Below are 21649 nucleotides of genomic sequence, written 5' to 3' on the forward strand. Positions count from 1 at the left end.
TTTTTCCCAATTTGTGGGGTTTTCTTTTCACTATGTTGGTGATTTCTTTAGATGTGCAAAAACTTCAATAAGGTGAGATACCAGTTGTTCATTCTTTGAAGTATTTTCTGTGCAGTTTGGTTTTTGTTCATGAACTCTCTGCCTACCCCTATGTCTTCAAGATTTCTGCCTACTTTCTCTTGCAGTAGATTTAGTGTTTGTGTTCTAATATTACATCTTTGATCCATTTTGAATTTTGTTTAGTGCGTGATGATAGACATGGGTCTAGTTTTAGTCTTCAGCATGTGGAGAGCCAGTTTTTCCAGCAGCATTTATTAAAGAGGCTATCTTTCTTCCAGTGAACATGTTTGTCCCCAGTGTCAAAGATAAGGTGGCTGAGTGCATTTGGAGTTGTATCTGCATCTTTTAATCTGTTCTATTGATTGTCAGGTCTTTTTTTGCCACTACCATGCTGATTTTGTCACAGTAGCTTTGTAGTATAATTTCATGTCAGGGATTGTGATGCTTCCTGCCTTCCCTTGGTTGCCCAGGATTGCCTTTACTATTCTAGATCTCTTCTAGTTCCAAATCAATTTTAGGAATATTTTCCCTGGATCTGTGTAGTAGGCTACCATTTCTTTTCAAAGAATACATGTTTATGTATTGATAGAGAGATAGGGAGAGAGATAAAGCAAATATGGCAAAACATTAGTAATTAGTAAATCTAGGTAAAGAATATATGAGTAGTCAACTTTTTTCAAAATAAAAAGGTAAGGAAAAATAAGTTCCCTTATACACATGTAGCACTGGATATACCTGCACAGAGCTACACAAAGATAAAGTACTACTATTTAGTTAAAGAGATGTGCTATATATCCATAACTGTTAGGATTTCCAAGTTCATTCCATCTAGCTGATTTTGCTATTCAGCAGTTATTCACTGAGTATCTGTGAACCTCCATGCTAATAACAATTCAGTAATGAAAGGCACATTTCTTAACTTTGTGGAACTGACAGTCTAGTTGGAGGGACACACAGGTAAGCAGACAATTGCATTTTGGTTTAAATACAATTATGTACTGCATGCTGTGGTGACATAGAGGAGGAACACCTAAGCCAGCACTAGACAAGCAAGAACTACTTTCCTAAGGAACCTAAAATGAGACCCTGTGATCTGCCAGCAGGGGTTAAGCCAAGGCCTAGGAGGAGGGGCAAAAGCATTAGCAGGTGTGGCTAGCACTCACTGAGTATCATTGTGCACCAAACATAACTCTCACTTGCTCCTCACAGTAGTGCTGTGGGGAAGGTGCTGGTTCCATTCTGCAGACCTGACAAGTTCAGGTAAGCCTGATAAAGCTGTGCAGACCTTAGGAAGACAGGCCCTGAACAAAAGGGGCCATGGCCAGTTCAACTGCAAGTTGCTCCAGGGCTGTAGTTTGTATGTGTGGGTATTTGGGGGGATGTAGAGTTACAGTATATTTTAAAACTGTATTACAATATATTTTAAAACCAGTACATTTTAAAAATATTTACCTTTTGTGGTGATTTTGATCTGGAGGAACAGCCGGAAGTCACACAGTGCCAGTCCCAGTGAATAAGATTGTCTTGGTTACTTTTCTCCCATTGCTGGGACAAAATATCCAACACCCAAACTAAAGAGCAAAAGGTTTATTTAGCTCACAGTGGAGGTTTCAGTCCATATTCAGCTGCTCCAAGGCAGAGTGGCACATGGAAGAGGGCAGCAGTTCATGGTGGCAGAAAAACAACAAAAGCAACAAGAGCAAAAAGGGAGGTGCAGGCAGCAGAGAGCAAACCTCTTTGCTTCCCTTATATTGTATGCAGGATTCCCACTCCAGGGCAGGTGTAGCCCTCACAGCCATAATCCCAGCACTGGACCAGGAATCAATCACAAACTCTAGAAGCCTGACCCATGAGTGCATGAGGCTTTGGGGGGACATCTAGACACAAACCGTAACAAAGATGGATGAGCAAAGACAGTAATGTCTTTATGACCCAGCTTCCCCTCTGCATGGCACTCTGCCACAGTATGCAGTATATTTTTCACCACACCACATCCATACATTAATGCAAAAGGACTTTCACAACTGTTCAAAACAGTTTTGTCAGGTTTTAATTTTTAAAATAAAAAGGATAGTAGCAAGAACAATGAGATAAGAGTATTAAAATCAAGGGGAATATTTTTATTAATTTTTAAAATTTTTATTGTTACATATTTGCAGTACATAATGATTACATTCATTGTGGAGAATTAGTACATGGCCATAACACATCCTAATTCTTTTTACTTCCCCTTCTCTGCCTCACCCTTACCCCCTCTCTCCAGCTCTTGGAATGGGGAGTATTTTGAAGGGAAGCAATGCCAAAATGTCTTTTTATCTTTGTAATACACTTTTTTAAAAATTTTGACCAGCTCATGTATTATAAAAATCTTTCAAAGAGAAAGTCAGTTCATGAACTATGGGTGAAGCAAGTGAAGCTCTCTTGATACCTGTCAGTTTTAGTTCTAAATGGTGTAGTTCACTTTATCACTTTATCAACTCTGAAAATGTTACTTTTTGTTATTATCACTATTATCAATATTCCCTCCTTCCTTTATCAACTCTGAAAATGTTACTTTATCAACTCTGAAAATCACTTTATCAACTCTGAAAATGTTACTTTTTGTTATTATCACTATTATCAATATTCCCTCCTTCCTTTTAACAAAGTGAAACCATCCAAGTTGTTCGTTTTGCCTGTTATGGTTTGTGGCTTCTAGAGTTTTTGATTGATTCATGGTCCAGTGCTGGGATTATGGGTGTGAATGCTGCCCCTGTCCTAGGGTGGTAGCCTACATACAACATAAGGGAGGGGAAGAGGCTTGTTCTGTGCTGCTCCTCCCTTTTTGCTCTTGTTGTTTTTGCTGTCTTCCATGGCCATGAACTGTTGCCCTCTGCCGTGTGCCACTCTGCCTTGGCGCCAGCTGAGTATGGACTGAAACCTCCACAAAAACGTGAGCTAAATAAACCTTTCCTTCCTTAATTCTGAGCATCAGGTATTTTGTCTCAGCAACAAGAGATAAGTAACCAAGACATTTGCTTTCCATGGAAACTTTTTCCTTTTTCACTCTTCTTTCTTTCCGCCTCCTCATCCTCTATCTCAAGGTTCAATGGCAGGTTATTTGGGTGGAGTTAAGTGGTTTTGTCTGCTTTCATCAGTCAGTGAACAAGCATTTATTAACAGTCTCACTGGTGAGAATCTGAAGCTCTGTGAGTGGCATGCAATCAAGGGCTCATGTCCTTTGGGATCAAATAATCCTGAATTTAAATCCTCCTTCTTCATTTACCAGCCACATGACTTGAAGTAAATAATCTGTTCACCTCTCTGCTCCTCAGTCTCCATTAGAAAAAATAAACTAGTTGATATTTATAAATCTGTTGTATTACATTAGGTAAAAATGGTGAAAGGAATAGAGAGTAATACCTAATAAATGTCACTCTTCTCCACCTGATAAGGTTATTGCCAGGTAAAAATGAGCTAATACTCAAAAGAGGGCTGTGAGTTTCTTGGAATAGTTCTGCCACATTAGTACAGTTCTTTTTCATGTACTTTACTGCTGTTATTCCCGTTTTTGTTTTTACCGGTACCAGAGAATCGCGGCAGCCACATCAACCAACCTTGGAGCAGCACTTGAACATAACATTATTTTTGAATCCCCTGATTCCTTTGTTTCAGCTTGTGAATCACTTCTTTCTTTGCTTAGGGCTGTGTTAGAGAAACAGCCCGATGTTTCTGCAGTTTATCATTTCTAAGTACTCTGCTATTTAAATACTCTGCTAAGATATTACGTATAATAAAGCTTTACTGGTCTGGACAGACTGTAATTGTGCTCTTCTGGGCACACAAAATAAAAGACATTGAGAGATTAAAAGCTGGAGATCAGGGAGGTTTTAAATGCCAGTGTAGGTATTTAACCTTTTCTATATATAAAAATAAATTACAAACTTTTACAAAAACTTCCTGTGAATTGCCTATTATCCACATGATTTCGCTGGTGACAGATCACTAAAATCTCCCTTGAAGTTGGCTGGCTGGTGGGAGAAGCAGTTAACCTTCTGTCCAACTTCACAGCACTGCCTAGAACTGTTGAGTGGTGTGACTTCTCTGTTTCTTCTATTCCTAGACCAGGAACAACAGCTCCAACTTTTGAGACTCCATCCTGTTGGATTCTTGAGAACTTCATGATTTCAGAGGAAACCAAAGAGGCATCTTGAACCTTAAATTAATGCAGTGTGTGGTTTTGCTGAAAAAGGTTTGTTAGGGGACCACTCTGAAGCTGGCTCTGAGCATACAATCTGAGAATAGTTATGTAGCAGATTGAGATTTCACTTCCTGTCCTGTCTGCTGAAGAGTCTCGTTGGAAACTACTGTCTCAAAAGTCCCAAGACATTTCATCTCAACAGAAGTATTTTCTCTCTCTGTGTGTGTACACATACACAGGCCTTTGTGTCTATCTTACTTTGAACAGAAACTGCAATATACTGTTAGCAATTTGTGTTTAACAGAAAAGTTAAGTTAAAATAGACTTACATTTTTTACAGTCCAATTATGTTGTTCATGAGAATTGCATTTTATTTTTCCTCTTTAAAATACATTTCAAGAACTAATTCATCTGCAGCCTGAAGCCATTAATCATGCCTCATTTTTGAACAGTGCTCAGATATTCAAAAGTTCCATATCACAGTGACTTACCAGCATTCAGGTCATGACAACCCTGAGAGAAAGACTATTATCTTCATTTTACAGACAATGAAACCAAAATTCAGAAGGTTGCTATGACAAAACTAAGCCAAACTGTAACACAAGTGTTTTGACTGCCAATCCAGTGGTCTCTGTACTTCGCCATGGGCAGCTTACTCGTAGTAGTTTGAGACCTCACATAAAAATACAGCTCTCCTCACCATCACTGTAAACATGAAGGTACTTCTGGCAGCAAGAAGCTGGATGAGTAGCAGCAGTTTATCCCACAGAGCAAAACCTCTACGGGGATAACTGGACTAATTGTAAAGAAAGCGTATATAGGTGGAAACCAAAACTCCTCAGTGGTAGCAGAAAAAATAACCTCTCTATATTTAGTCAGGTTTATAGCCTAATGTAGTAATGGTGAACCTTTAAGAGTCCAAGTGCCCAAACTGCAATGCAAAACCCACTTATATACAGAAAGTGCCAGCACTGCAATTAAACCTAAATACTGAGGTTTTTGTTTAGAAATACAGCTCATGCACTTGGTTTGTGTGCTGAGAGAGAGTGCTCTGTGCCTGCTGCACCACTAGCCTGATGTATGCTAGATGGCATGAGCATCACAATAGGAAACTGAAAGTTTTATTGTGGGACTCCCTTAAATCTTGAATAACTTCCACAGCCTTCACTTTTACTCTGCCTCTTTTCCTTTTTCCTACCTGCTCACCTTAAGCAGAGTTCAGCCATCGCCCACATACAAATGTCTTCCAAGTTCTATTCCCAGGCCTGGCTATTACCATTTGGTCCCGTGATGACCTACATGATGCACCTGATGCATTCTTGCATACCAGCAGAAAATGTATGGATTTGCCCCCAAATTCCACATCCTCCAAGACCACCCTTCCCAGGGAGATAGCAGTAGGGTCTGTGTCTTGGTTACTTTTTTCTCACTGCTGGGACAAAATACCTGATGCCCAAAATTAAAGAAGGAAAGGTTTATTTCGCTTACAGTTCGTGGAAGTTTCAGTCCGTACTTGGCAGATTATAAGGCAGAGTGGCACATGGCAAAGAACTACCGCTCAGGGCGGCAGAACACAGCTAAGCCGCAAGCACACACCAGGGCGGAATGGGGGAGGAATGTCCTCAAGCACCCTTTTCCTCTCCCTTACATATGCAAACTATCCACCCCAGGGCGGGTGTAGCTCTCATACCCATAATAATCAAACTCTAAAAGCCTGCCCTGTGACCGCGTGAGGTTTTGGGGGGGACACACAGACATAAACCATAACAGTCTGGAAGTGCTGAAGGAGGAAGCATAGGAAAGACATTCCAGGCCAGTGAGGAAGCTGACAGAAGCATCAAGTTGAAAGTGAAGTTGTGTGAGGAGTGATAAGGAGGCAGACCTCACAAGCACAGAGGCTGGGGCAGATGCCTCCTAAGAGAGAAAGAAGACTACCCATGCTGGGACCTCAGAAAGAAGGACTGAACTTCCCAGGGAAAGAAACTGGATTTTGTGTAGTAAGCAAGGGACAAAATAACTTACATTAGGAAGATTAATCAATTTGTACAGGCACAAGGAAATTGTTATAGCTGTGTCTAGATGTTCCTCCAGAGTCTCATGCACTTATAGGGGGACTTTTCAGAGCTGGCTGGATTAGGGTGAGTGATACTGGAATTAGGGGTGTGATGCTGGGATTCAGGGTCCCCTTTGCCCTGGGTATAGGTAGTGCCACATAAAGGATGGGTATCCTGGATGGAATGCAAAGAAAAAGAAAGAAAGCTTTTGTTGCTACCATTTCTGTTGCTTTCATTGTTCACTGTCTTGCTGTCTTTTGCCTAGCCTGCACTACATTAACTGTGATCCCCCTGTGCCATGTCACCCTGCCTTGGAGCAAGCAACTATGAACTGGACCCTCTGCAAACTGTGAACCACATTAAACCTTTCCTCCTTTAATTTTGGGTGGCAGCTTTTGTGTCTCAATAATGAGAAAAGTAACTAAGACAGAAATGAACTCAGAACCTGGGAGGTAATGGGAATACACACCAAACACACACTGCAAATCAAACATTCGTGAACAATGAAATGCTTGACTGCAGTTCTGACTGTAGGTTTTATTTTGGTTATGACTAGTTGGAGTTCTATATGCCTCATTTACCTATGCATCAGAATCTGTTTCCGTGCTTGGGAAGTTTTCTGCTATTATTTCTGCAGATACTCTTTTTATGTCGTTTGTGATGCTTCCTGCTATTTCATTGACTCCTATTAGTCTGACATTATTCCTCTTTGCCTCACCTTGCAGCTGTTGAATTGATTTTTCCTGGATCCTTGTTGATTTTAAGAGATCTTTTCTTTCACGATCTCTAGCTGCCATGCTGTCTTCCAGATCTGAAATTCTATCTTTGGCTTCATTCAAGTGGTTTTGACAGCTTTCAATGGAAGCTTTGATTTCCTGGATGTCTCTTTGATTCTGTTTCATGCATTCTAGTTCATTCCTATATTGTTCATGTAACGTTTCCGTCCATTTCCTATGTTCATCTACTTCTTCTCTAGATGTGCTGAGTATTCTTTCATTATTATTGTCATTTCACTTTTTGCCTGAGAGATTATTTCTGATCTGATCTCTTCTATGGCCTGATGGAGTTGTTTCTTTACTTCCATTGCAATCATTTCAGCAATTTCAGGTGTGTGTTTACCAAGTTCTCCTATGTCAATATCTCTTGGACTTGTTCTGAGTAGGGTGGAGTTCTGAGATTGCATTTTAGTTCTTCATCTTGTCATGTTTGATGCTGGAGGCAGAACGCTCAGTCTCCCTCTTGGCAGCTCAGCAAAGGTCACTAGTATCCTAGTTTTCCTCATGGTCAGGCTTATCCCTCAGTGTCTTCTGAGATGTGCTGCTTAGTCTGGGGTCTTCTGGCAGATGGTAAAGTGTACCTAGTTCTCTCAGATCTCAGATGTGAACTATGATGTCACCTGATGGCAGACTGTCTGAACCAGTGTCCCCTTGTAGCTCAGGGCATGTGTGTGACCCAAAAGTGAGCTGCACTGATGGCGCAATTATGAATCAGTGGTCCTGTGTCCCCACGCAGTTCAGGGCACAGACAGAACCCAGACATGAATTGCAGGGTCAACAGTTTGTGGCCCACCTGATTCCATGTCTCCAGGCAGCTCAGGGTGTGCACAGGAGCCAGACATGGGCTTCACTGGCAGTGATCGCAGATCACCTGTGACCATGACCTCTGAGAGGTCAGGGCACAAGTAAAGCCCAGACTCAAACTGCGATGCTAGTAGTTCGTGGACTGCCTGCTCTAGTACCTCAGGCAGTGCAGGTCATGCACAGGGAGGCCCCAAATGAAAACCCCTGTGTTAGCAGTTCATGGGCCTTCTGAGTCAGGATCTTCTGTCTGCACCCAGTGCACAGAAGGCAGAGACTCAGACTGTAGTGGCAACGGGGTTGCAGGTTGCCTGCTCTGCCCCCAGGAAGTAGATGGGAAATACCTGGTTCTCTGGGTGTTCAGCTGCGAACCATGATGTCAGCAGGTCGTGGACCACCTGATTCTGCATCTCCAGTCAGCTCAGGGTGCACAAAGGAGCCAGATGTGGCCGGCACTGACAGCGATCATGGACCACCTGTGTCTGTGACCACAAAGAGGTCAGGACACAAGTGAAGCTCACCCTTGAACTGCAGTGCTAGCTGTTCATGCACCACCTGCTCTAGTACCTCAGGCAGTGCAGGGGACATGCAGGTAGGGCCCAAACGCGAACCCCCATGTAAGCAGTTCATGGGCCTTCTGAGTCAGCATCTTCTGTCTGCACCAGGTGCATGGAGGGCAGAGACTCACACTGTAATGGCAGCAGGGCCATGGGTCACCTACTCTGCCCCCAGGAAGTAGTAGGGAAATACCTGGTTCTCTGTGCATTCAGGAGTGAACCTTGATGTCAGCAGGTCATGGACTGCCTGATTCTGCATCTCCGGTCAGCTCAGGGTGTGCAAAGGAGCCAGATGTGGGCTTCACTGGCAGTGAGCATGGACCGCCTGTGTCTGTGACCTCCAGGAGGTCAGGGCACAAGTAAAGCCCCAGTTCTGACTATAGGAACCAGAGTACAGTGGAGGTGGAGGAAGACTGTACACTGGAGCCTCAGCTACAGAAGGCCTCATGGAGGAAGTGCTACATATCCCATTCCCTGAAGAGCTAGTTCTAAATACAGACAGATGGACCAATGATCTGGTTAAAGTGTGTAATGCATTGTACAATATACTTTTTAGGAGAGTGTGGGGACTACATTTAAGTAGTTGAGAAAGCCAGATAGCTTCCCTACCTTTCTCTACCAGGTCCATTTTTTTTAATTTTGAAGAGAATTTTAAAAATGAGAAAAAACATTAAAAGTGATACAGAATTTTGAAACAAGATGATAGGAAGTCAACAATGGTTGTTATATTGCATATTGTTACTGCTAAGTAGTTGTTCTGATTATCAGATAGATGCATGTATAATTGGTCAAAAAATTAAACATTAACTATTCCTTACAGTAAACCAATAGAAATTAGTAGTACAATTACCTTAGCTGCCTTGAGTGTGTATACACACACACACACACACACACACACACACACATAATAATATATATATTATTTTTCCCTTCTTTCTTTTCTCCTTTCCCTAGCAGTTTCTTTCCTTTCACAATATCTATTGTACCCTTTGAATTTTATTTATTCTTTCAGTTTCTTACACTAGGGAGACAACATGATGTTTACACATATGGGTCTAAATGAAATTGAAAATGTAATTAAAAACTTACCAACAAAAAAAGCCCAGGTCCTGATGGGTTCGCACCTGTTTTCTAGAAGAACTTTAGAGAAGATTTAATGCCAATTCTTTTCAAACTCTTTAATGAAATTGAAAGGGAAGCAATTCTCCCTAATGCATTCCTGGAGGCAAGTATTACTTTGATACTAAAACTAGAAAAAGACTCAACCAAAAAAGAGAACTACAGGCCAGTCTCCCTAATGAACATAGATGCAAAAACCCTCAATAAAATACTAGCAAACAGAATGCATCAAATCATCAAGAAGATTATACATCATGACCAAGTGGAATTCATCCCAGGAATGCAGGGATGGTTCAATATATGCAGATCAGTAAATGCAATATACCATATCAACAGAGCTGAAAACAAGAATCACATGATCATCTCGATAGATGCAGAAAAACCTTTTGACAAAGTCCAATACTCATTCATGACAAAAACTCTACAGAAAATCGGAATAGATGGTCTTTACCTCAATCTGATCAAAGCCATCTATGACAGACCAACAGCTAACATTATACTAAATGGCCAAAAACTGAAAACTTTCACTTTAAAATCAGAAATAAGACAAGGATGTCCACTGTCATCACCCATATTCAACATAGTTCTGCAAACATTAGCCAGAGCAATTAGACAACAGAGAGAAATAAAAAGAATAAGGAGAGAAAAGGAAGAAGTGAAATTACCATTATTCGCAGATGACATGATACTGTATATAGAAGACCCCAAAAACTCCACCAAAAGACTTAAATTTAATAACAAAATTCAGTAGCATAGCTGAATACAAAATCAACAGTTAAAAATCAATAGCATTCCTGAACATAAACAACTAGCACACTGAGAAAGAAATTAGAGAAACCACACCTTTCACAATAACATCCAAGAAAATGTAATACTTGGAATCAACCTAACAAAGGAAGTAAAAGATCTATACAGTGAAAATTACAGTACTCTGAAAAAAGAGATCAAAGAGGATTTCAAAAAATGGAAAGATATTCCTTGCTCATGGATAGGAAGAACCAACATTGTGAAAATGGCCATACTCCCAAAACTGTTATACAGACTCAATGCAGTCCCAATCAAAATACCATTAGTATACCTCACAGATCTAGAGAAAACACTCCTAAAGTTCATCTGGAACCAGAAGAGACCTACAATAGCAAAAGCAATCCTGGGCAACAAAGGCAAGGCAGGCAGCATCACAATCCCAGACTTGAAATTATACTACAAAGCTACTGTGATAAAATTAGAATGGTAGTGGGAAAAAAAAATCAGACCTGAGGATAAATGCAACAGATTAAAAGATGCAGACACATCTACCAGGTCCTTTGTATAAGGCTGGTGACCTCTTCCCCATAAAGCACATTCTACCCTCACTTTCTCTTCACTCCCATATGCAGCCACAGGATAGTTTTGTTCTGTCACATCACTCATCTGGAATGCACATCAAATTCATTCACACTAAAATATGAAGGATAAAGCTTTAGTGTGATACTACCTGTTGGAGCCCTCATTTCATTCTCACCCCAGCACTTTGGAGTGGAGCAGTCAGAGCCTGTCCTATCTTTTGGCTAAGAAAAAAAAGCCCAGGGACTCTAACCTCAGGAACATGTCTACTAAGGGAGAGTTTAGCTGGGGGACTTGGTTTTTCTTTTTCTGCCACCTGGTTGTACATCTCGCTGCAGTACGTCCATCTTAACAGAGCTCTGAGCCCTATGATTGCAGCATGTGGCTCTAACTGAAGACATTGGACATCAATGCAAAGGAGGTTGATTCAGTGATGTTCTGAGTCACTTTGCATAGGTCGCTGCCTTTACCTTCCTAGGACCTGCCCTTTGTGTGAACAAAGCACGTGAGAAAAAATCATGAGTTTACTTTACCTGCCTGTGAAATGGAAGTAACTCCACCCATATATTTGAAATGCCACCTGGACAATTGTACTTACCATATAGTAAATCTCAGTGAAGCTCACTGTCTTTCCCATTCACCTTCCCGTTTTACTGAGCATAGGGCAAGCCCTGCTGAGTCAAAACCCAGGCCCACAAAGGCCCCTGCAAAGCTCCTTCTTAATTGTTCCTTCTTTGCTTTTCCTGCTGTTCTCTCTCCTCCTCCAGTCCTTTGCCAGCCACACCTGCCCTCACTCACTTCAAACTTATCAGGCATTTTCCCTCCCTGTTCCCTTTACACATTATGGTTCCTCGGCCCAAACTCCACTTTGTCCGACTCTTGCTTCCTGCTATTCTCTGAGTAGTGGCTCAGGTGTCGTTGCTTCTTCAGGGAGAGATGGTGTAGACCCCTCACCATCTTTTTCTCATTAGATCCTATAATTTCTCTTTGTCACACTTAACACAATGTGTACGAACTGGTTTACATTATTATAATTTGTCAGTGTATATTAACCCTACATAAGGTATGGCTTTAAAATCTATCTCTTCCACTAGACTGTGGATTCCTATGAGGCAAGAACTGTGTCTGTTTATTTGACCGCTATTCTTTTTAGCACCCAGTACAAAAGCAAAATCTAGCACACAGGGCATGTTTCATAAGTATTTGCTTGAGTTACTGTTAAGTAACTGTACTCCTGGGTGCTCTCCTACAGCCCCTCACCAATTCGTGTACCACGTTCCAAAAGAACAAAAATGGCAACAAAGAGCCCTCATAGAGCCCACATTCTCTGACCTTTGACTTAATTTTGTTTCCCCAAAATGAATTGAGTTGTGTTCTCAAGTTGTTTCATAATCCCTTAGTCACATGGTCAATTTCCCAAGGGCTAAAACTCCTATAGTATCTTTTTTAGAATTCACATGGTCACATGGTCAATTTTCCAGGGGCTAAAACTCCTATAGTATCTTTTTCAGAATTCTCTCATGTACATCCTCTAATAGTTCTTGATGAATGAGAAAAGAGATCAATCAGTCAATCCTACTACACCTCTTTGGCACAGAAAATATCATCATATAATAAAATGGAGATTCTACTGCAGCAAAACAATTTCTAACCATTGCTTACCTGTCTTTTTCTTGAATTAGTATTTTGAATTTCAATAAGAAGCAAACAATCTTATCTTGAAAGGGGGATTAGATTTATTTTTAATAAGAAAGTTTGAATTGGGAGCTTGTGGGGTTTTTTTTTCCTAAAACTTAATAATAGCATTGGGTAAGTCCCACATTCCTCTGCAGACATTATTGCAGGTATGAAAGAGTAAAACTTCTAGGTAAACTGGAATGTAAGAACAAGGCCTGTTAAATTCTTTAAGCATTTAGTCAGAGTGCGTTTTCACAATCCAAGACAGGGAACATGAACAGAAGCAGCAAGGAGCCTCAGAGCTGCTATTCTCAAACTCGGGGGACCCATAGTTAACACTGATAAGCTCAGTGTAATAAACAGTCACTTTTGTTCTCACCCTTTTCCCTGTTTACAAGTAAACAAAACAAAAATATGCCAGCGAAATGCATCATTGTTATTCTGGAATGACAGTTTACTGAACTCGGATTTCAACATTCACCTTGATATTCTAAATATATCTACCCCCTAGATTTAATAGTTGATGTTGTAGCACAGGCCAGAAGAAAAAGGTAAGCTTTGCTAAATACCTGTTAACCCACGCAAATTGCCAAGCTTGGTATGGGGTCTGTTTTTTATGCAGTGTCACTTAATCACCTGTCCTCCACCTCTGTTTGGATTTTTGACAATCAGCTCCACCTGTAAGGATGACTGCTGACAAGTCCTTCTCTCCCCGTGGCAGGCTGCGGCCGTCCTGAAGGTTGATGGAGGGCCATGCTATTCAAACAGCAGGTGTGGCTGAGACAGAAGCTCCTGGTGCTGGGAAGCCTTGCTGTGGGCAGTCTCCTGTATCTAGTTGCCAGAGTTGGGAGCTTGGATAGGTGAGTGATTAAACACATGCTGTGCCCCTATGATTTGGTAGCTCTCGCTTTAAGCTTCCTTAGGATGTACCTTTAAGTCTACGTATTTGTTTTCTTCCCTCAAAATTCCCGAGAAACATGCTTTGCTGCTTTATTGATTTTGATTTGTGAAGACTTTTTTTTAAAAAAAGGAGATTCTAGTTGCTCAAGCCAAGGTGCTTCTTCAAGATCCATTTGTATTCTGTGTACCTTGACACTTGTTTTCAGAGAAGAAATAGAGCTGTGTATGGTTAAAAAAAGAAAGTTTACTAAAGCACAGTGCAGTCTGTGTGCATCTGGTACTGACCCCTGGCCATAGCAAAATAGTGTTCATATGACTGTCTCTTCATTTTGAAATATATGAGTGGACAGTTAATGTGCTCTCAGGGGTGTTAAAATTATGTATGTTCCATAAAGGAGCTCATCAAGTTTGCAATCCCTCATCCTGGAAAGATGGCTTCAGGCATGGATTTTTAACTACGTTAATTAGCACTGGTTTTCAGGAGCTGAACACATCAGACAAGGAGGCTGCCGTTCAGGGTAACTGCCCAAAAGGCAGTGCAAAATCCATGGAGGGGAAATTACAGAATCAAGTTTTGATTGTAAATATGCAAACAGTAGAGAGGTATGAGACCCGCAGAAGTCCCAGCAATATCAGTTGACTGTCCATTAAATGCTTTGGGCTGTTCTACATCCAGTGTGAGTATTAGGTACAGGGAGTTAATTTCACAAATGTGAAGCCTCTTTCTTTGCCCTTTAAAATGCATACTTGGGGCTGGGGATTTAGCTCAGCAGCACAGCGCCTGCCTGGCAAGCACAAGGTTGTGAGTATGATTCCTGGTACCAGAAAAAAAAAAAAAAACACACACACAAAAAAAGAAAATGCATATTGTACCACAAAGACTGACATATGCTGTCTTTGAGCTCAATTCCCACTGTCTGAAAACACAGCTACACATTAAAGTGATAATACGTGCTTTCCAGATTTCTTTGCAAAGCTCAAGCTAATCTGTATACCTTATTATTTAGATATTCAAAAATAGTATATAGTTCTGGTCCTTACTTTCCTTCAGCCAGTGTCAGTTTTGCTCGGTAAAATGAATCCCTTTGATGTTTTTCAATGTAAAATTCTTCAGTAAACATCCTGTAGTTGTTACCTGCCATGGAAGAAGTATATTGAGAGCTATCGCTTGAGGTCAGCACCTCAACCAGTTTCCTAAAGTAGCACTTAGGAAAAAGCCTTGCAGTGGTTCCGTTGTCTCAGGTCCATGGTGGAGTGCTATGTCAGCTCATTCCTGATATCTTTAATTAGCTTCCAATCATTTACTTTTTAATTGAGTAATTGATCTAGCAGTCATTAAGATGGTCATTATTTAGTTGATGATTCTTTTCCTTTTTAACTTATTATCTAATCTGCAGTGGGATAGCTTTTTTTAAAATAAGGAATCAGATTGGTGGGCTTTCTCAAAGTCCCTCACTTCAGAGTTTGAACAGATTTAAGTCTGAAATTGACATATGCATAACTAGGCTTATTCTTCAGGAACTGAAGACCCTGATAGCTGTGAAGGAGGCAGTTACTTCTACAGTCTCTTCTAACTGTAACTGTATGTTTTTTGGTTGTGAACTCATGATCAGAATCTGGTCTCCGATTCTGAGACCAGGGTTATGTTTTGGGGGAAAGTGTGCTGTTTGTCTGCTGTCTTTACATGTTCTGTTGTGTTGCGGAGTCCAAAAAGCAATGTGCTGCGTGGCGCCATCTGCCAGGACAGGAAGTAGAAGGAGGAAGTTAGGAAGGAATAGGGTCCTTTCTAAGGTGAGGAAATTCCATCCCTGCCCAATGCAGGCGGAGAGCCTATGCCAGCCTCTTGTAGCGAGGCTTCTGTGAGAGAATTAAATTCTTCACAAAAGGGCTTCTGGGACTATTTCCTCGGTTCTCCCAAAGACAATACAAGCATCACTCCAGATTCATTGGCTCTGTGTCCATCAGTGGATGCCTTAACACGCAGAGCTTAGTTCTCAGCCAGAACCCGAGAAGAATTTCAGTTAGAAACATGCTTGAGTATTATGAAAATGTCACAAAGGAACACATATTGTATTGTTCAATCAATATGTGCTAATTATTGTAATAAAATAAACATGTGAAAAATAAAAAGTATCTGCATATCTATTGATAATTTTATAGCTTCTCTCGAGAGCTCTAGCATATTAATACCATTAAAAAATTTATAAAAATAAAATTCATGTTTCTCAAAGGTATTAGCTGTGATAAACCCTGTGTTCCTAATAATTTTTCATTTTTCATACTTTTCCACAACTAGAATGGTTTCAAAAATCTTGGAAAACAAACACTAGAAAAAAGTAAGATATGTTCATTTTTCCTTAAGCACCATGATAGCTGCTTAAACAGAGTACAGAACAACACCATTTCCCCAAGGTCTACAAAATAAGCTTAGCATGACTTCGAGACATGGTAAGTTCTCTTGGGAAAAGCAAATCTCATTGTTACAGAGAGGGAGGCATAGACGTCAAATTACTAGGATACCTGGGAGCTTTCAGTTGGAGAAATTGGTTTAACAGCCACTTAGATTAATGTTACCCCTTCTTTCCAAAGGAAACTAAAATGCCTTGCCAGATCAACTTAGGAAAATTACAATATCAGCTCATTTCACACTAAATGTAAAAGGGAACTCAATTTTTAACCATACACATTGCTCATGCCAAATTATACCATTATTCCAACCTATTACCATTGCAACCATTAATATAACTTTGTCAGAAAAACGCAGGTGATTGTTCATTACATAAGATAATGTTGAGATGAAAATCCTGTTTTCTGGCTCTGTCACCTACATTGCCTTTTTATGAACTCTAGTCTCTGACTTAAATGTGCTTGGTAGTGAAAATCTGAGGTTTCTGGCCCATCAAGGACGTGTTGATTTCTAGTTCCAGATGCAGTAGGTGATATATCGTACTTGCTGATGGTGACTGGCTTTGTTCCTACATTCAGTGAAAACATAACTCTGACCTCCTTAGACAAAGAAAAGAAGCAAAGGAAGTGTAGTACTCTCTGGTTGTCCCCTAAGCTAAGAGCAAAAATTCTTATAGAATAAAAAGCTAAGCAAGCGCTGAGATTGAAATTTTGCAGGCTGATGATGCAGGTAGCCAAAGGTAGAGACTGGGAATTCTTTTCAGATTATATCTTAAGGATTTTTAACAATGACATTGAGTGTTGCTGTGCTTCAAGAAAATAATATGATATGAAACTCAAAGCAATGGCCTCTTATCTACCCTTTAGCCTCTCAACTAAAGATTATAATCTTCTGTCTTTCATGTTTTCTAAATGATTTTAACTGGTGAGCTGTTAAAAAGCTATTAGTGTGGCTGATGTCACTTGTCTGTTCTGTACTGTGAGCATAAGTACACGCCATAGTTAATTAAGTGCTTGGTGAATAAAAATTTTAAGGAGCACTAATAAAAAAATCCCATCAATTATGTGTGCTCTATTTAATGCAGGGTTGCTTAAAATAAATGTCCCAAACATACGTTGTTGCAGATTGCAGCAGGTTGATGGGAACCAGTGGTTCTATCCATGCACTGAAAGTCCTCATCTAACTGGAAAAGCAGAGAACAAGAAGTCAGCTGTGATGATCTCACTGTGTCTGTCTGTTGCTTTCAGGCTACAGCCCATTTGCCCTGTTGAAGGCCGGTTTGGTGGAGCCAGCAGTCAGGCTGAGTTCCCACTACGTGCCCTGCAGTTTAAGCGTGGCCTGCTGCATGAATTTCGAAAGGGCAATACTTCCAAGGAGCAGGTTCGCCTCCATGACCTGGTCCAGCAGCTCCCCAAGGCCATTATCATCGGGGTGAGGAAAGGGGGCACGAGGGCCCTGCTGGAGATGCTGAACCTCCATCCGGCAGTGGTCAAAGCCTCCCAAGAAATCCACTTCTTTGACAATGATGAGAATTACGCCAAGGGCATTGAGTGGTACAGGAAAAAGATGCCTTTTTCATACCCTCAGCAAATCACAATTGAAAAAAGCCCAGCATATTTTATTACTGAGGAGGTTCCTGAAAGGATTTACAAAATGAACTCATCCATCAAGTTGTTGATCATTGTCAGGGAGCCAACCACAAGAGCTATTTCTGATTATACTCAGGTGCTAGAAGGGAAGGAGAGGAAAAACAAAACTTATTACAAGTTTGAGAAGCTGGCCATAGACTCTCATACCTGTGAAGTGAACACAAAATACAAGGCAGTAAGAACCAGCATCTACACAAAACATCTGGAGCGGTGGCTGAAATACTTCCCAATTGAGCAGTTTCACATTGTGGATGGAGATCGCCTCATCACAGAACCTCTGCCAGAACTTCAGCTCGTGGAGAAGTTTCTAAATCTTCCTCCAAGAATAAGTCAATACAATTTATATTTCAATGCTACCAGAGGGTTTTACTGCTTACGATTTAATATTATCTTTAATAAGTGCCTGGCAGGCAGCAAGGGGCGCATTCATCCAGAGGTGGACCCCTCTGTCATTACCAAATTGCGCAAATTCTTTCACCCTTTTAATCAAAAATTTTATCAGATCACAGGGAGGACATTGAACTGGCCCTAAAATAATGTCATACAACACTATGTGTTGTGCCTGGAGACACATGGTGTCCCTTCTAGATTAAATATGCACTTTGCTAGACACAGCTATACAAGTCATTTTTCCATGTATACTTGTACATATGCAGTGTGTGACCAAATATAAGATCAATTCTTTTTCTACTGAAAACTTACAAAGCAAAAACTAAATTGCTTTCTGCATAGTTGCATCTTCTAAACTATTTACAAAAATAGAAGAGGTGGTGGTATGGAGAGGAAGTGACTTCAGCTGTCCTCAAAGAGTTAGTCTTCCTTTGATTCGAAACTTGTCACCCGCCATTTTCATAGATTTAAGCCAAAAGATGAATGTGTGAAAATGTACCAATGGCTGTGAAGCTTCAGGAAGTAGAGGATTCAGTTATGCATTTTTTTTCTAAGAGAAAGCTGGCTCTATAATTCAGATCCTGAATTGGTGCCATGAAAACAGAAAATGCTATTTTCTTATGATTTAAAAGAATGTCCTGTCTCATAAAATTGACATTGTTCCAAAGTCCCCATCGTGATTTTGCACTATTGTTTGCTCACACGGACCATGGTGTCACTCATAGCATGTCAGTCACCTGTTGGAAAGTCAAGTCCTTTTACTTCCATGTTGTATGTCAACAAAGAGAAATGTCATGTACATAATGTATATTGTAAATACTGGTTTCACACTAAGTAATTCTATTTTGTAAACTAAATATGACTAATTTATTGTGAAAATTAAAATTATTGTGGTATTTAAAAATGGAATGGATTAAAATTACTCTATGTGCAACTTTTTTTTAAAACTCATTTTTTTTACATGCCCCCTGCCGGCTTCCAAGGTGGAAGCTCTTTACGTGCATGGAGGGCACTTGGAAAGATTCGTTTCTCTGCTGGTTTCCATACTCTTGTGAAATGTATTGATGAAGTGAGATTGAGTATATTTTTTTAAAACCCAGACCATCTGGAAATCAAGTAATAATGGCCACCCCAAAGAACCCCAGTGCTGCTCTGCTACAACTTTGTTCAAATTTATTTACTTGCAGTTGCTGCTGTGTGAACGAGAGCCAAGGAATACATTAACAGAATCAAAGCAGAGAGGAATCACCATTTTATCCGAACCTCTAATCAGAGTCAGACCAGCAGAGAAATTAAATAAAATAAGATTAGAAAACTTGTGTGGCCTCTGTCCTGAAAGCTGCTGATGCTTCAAAAGTGAATAAAAGTTTTCAGAAGTCTCTTTTAGGTGAAAATATATCAATCTGTTCAGAAATGGTCAAATTACATAGTGCTGCTGTGACTAACATAAACATATGGCTCGTATTTCCACCCAGAGGGATTAATGCTAAATTAGGTGCCTTGCCGACATCAGATACACTATACTATGCTTAAATATAATTCAGAAAAAATACAGAAAGAGGTACAACAACAAAACACAGATTTTTCACAATCATACTGTTTATCCAGTGGAGGATATTTGAGAGGCTTTTGTTCAGCATCATATTAAGATGCCTAGAAAAATCTGCAAATTATAGTGGATTCCCCTTTCCTGTAAGAGGTGTTGATTTTCTCTGAGTTGTTTATCCTGTCTGATCATTTAATGGTGAACTTTTCTAAATAAACAGTCCTTTCTTCTCCTGTGTCAGTCTATATTGCTTCTCAAGCCACGACCCCAGCAATCATCTCTTCTGTTTGAATTGTCAATAATTCTGTTGTCTCAGCGTGATGCAGGAGTAACACCAGCACATGCTGGCGGGCGGCTTCTTATTTACCATGTGGTGGCTCTTGGGAGAGAGTCTCAGATCACATGTCCATCACGTCTCCCCTACGCCAACAGCAAAGTCAATATAAGGAACCTGGTTTCACATTTCCCTGAGCTTCTCTTCCCAGTGAACCATCAGAGCAAATTCTTCAAGTGGTGCATTCTATGACACAACCACTGCACTGTCATTAATCTTATAAAAGCACCATATGCCTAGAGCACCGTGCCCACTACACCACTCATGCAGCTTTGTGCCAGTGACATCAAATGGTGCCTATTGGAACACCGATGTCTCAAAAATTCAATGAATAGAGATTTCTCAGTAATAATTTTTATATTACAAATTTTTCTCTTATTTATTGCATTATATTTGACAAACTATATTTATGGCTAAAAAGTGACATTCTGGTTTTGTAAAATGGAATGATTAAGCTTATTAACATACCATCACCTGTAATACTTAACAGAAGAAATTTGCCCTCAGAGAAATTGAGACTTATAGTACTCAATTATCCACTATATTCAGCATGCTGTACTTGATCTAAAAAAAATCAGTTGTATTCCTTCTGTAATGGAGGCTTTATACTGCTGCCAGCAGTGTGTGGCACAATGTATTCTCAGATTCCATTTGACTTACACAAACTTTTTGTTATTTTTAACTCAATAAATCAGTGCTCTTTATCATTTTCAGGAAAACAAAAACATTGTGATTCCAGTTATTTGCCTTCATAAAGTTTTAGAATTGTTTTAAATCTTGAAGCCTCCCCACTGGGATCAAAATCAAGAGACCTAATGGGTGAATCTGGAGTAGCATGTTTCATTTCACTGAAATAACAGTCTCTGCCTCAGTTGATTAGGCCAGGTAGAGAGAAGTAAATCCCGTGACTTAGTAGCATACCTCCATAGGAGATTTCAGACCTTCTTGCTTAGATGAATGTTCCTTGTTGTCATCAGACAGGCAATGAACCTCTAGACCAATTGTCAGCTCATTACAGTAGCTCCACAAGGAGTCTCTAACAAGTTATTCATTTCACATCATGAACACTGTGCTCCTTGATGGCACCATATATTTTTGTGAGTTCCACCTACTAAGGGAAAAACTGTTTAAGCACTGGTGAAGTTTCCAATGGGTCATAATGCTGAACAGCATTATGTTGTACCCCAAGAAATAACAACTATAATTATACAAACAGCCCAAGGTAAGAGGAGACCTAGAAACAAAGATAGATGGCATATCACAAACCTGTATGACAGACATCCTCAAATTCCAAGTTCATCACTTATCTAAAACTACTGCACATACACCTCAACTGATGAAGCTGCTAACTTTTCCTACTAATAGTAGTATAGTATACGAAAAGCCAAGAAATTTTGATCCTCAATAAATCGAAGTCTTGTAACTCCCTCTTAATAATCTGATCTTAGTTTTGGTACCTTAAATTGATGACCAGGGAGAGTAGACCAGGTCCTACTCACAACTCTGAGGGGATGTGGGAGAGTTGTCCAGGCTGCTGCTCCCCGAGCACAAGCTCAGGGAGCCAGGCATAGCATTGCCTAGAACAAAAGCACGTTGCTCCTAATGCAAGGTGGGAACGGAGGACAATGCAGTCGAAATTACAGGCCTGCTGAAAGCTTGTGCTTTGTCTAATTAGCTGTTTGCTGAATTGGATTCCCTTCATAAGCCTGAATGGAGAATTTTGCAGGGATGGAGACTTTCAAGTGATCACAGTGTCTTCTGGCTGAAGTCTTTTGTGCTGTTTCGCATACTCAGCAGCCATTTCCCACTAAGGAGAATAGTTTACAGTATAAGCAAAACAACTTCGCAGAAAATGTTCTTCCTAAAAAATAAC

At 40.3% G+C, this 21649-nt stretch overlaps 1 protein-coding gene across 6 annotated transcripts in view; it reads left to right on the plus strand.

Moving 5' to 3' along the window:
- Positions 1–19672, plus strand: part of Hs3st5 (heparan sulfate (glucosamine) 3-O-sulfotransferase 5) — a 233809-nt gene extending 214137 nt beyond the window's left edge. For 5 of the 6 annotated variants that reach the window (XM_005409760.2, XM_013507349.1, XM_013507348.1 and 2 more), the window contains 2 exons: positions 13272–13410; positions 17105–19672. In XM_005409760.2, coding sequence (XP_005409817.1) covers positions 13304–13410; positions 17105–18038 — 1041 coding nt within the window. In that variant the 5' untranslated portion in view covers positions 13272–13303 and the 3' untranslated portion in view covers positions 18039–19672. Of the gene's footprint in view, positions 1–4225; positions 4292–13271; positions 13411–17104 lie in introns of those variants that run through there. The other variant, XM_005409763.2, reaches the window with a different exon arrangement.
- The last annotated feature ends 1977 nt before the right edge of the window (positions 19673–21649 follow it).

Source organism: Chinchilla lanigera, unplaced genomic scaffold (genome assembly GCF_000276665.1).
Source record: "Chinchilla lanigera isolate Chin_1 unplaced genomic scaffold, ChiLan1.0 scaffold00125, whole genome shotgun sequence".
NCBI lineage: Eukaryota > Metazoa > Chordata > Mammalia > Rodentia > Chinchillidae > Chinchilla > Chinchilla lanigera.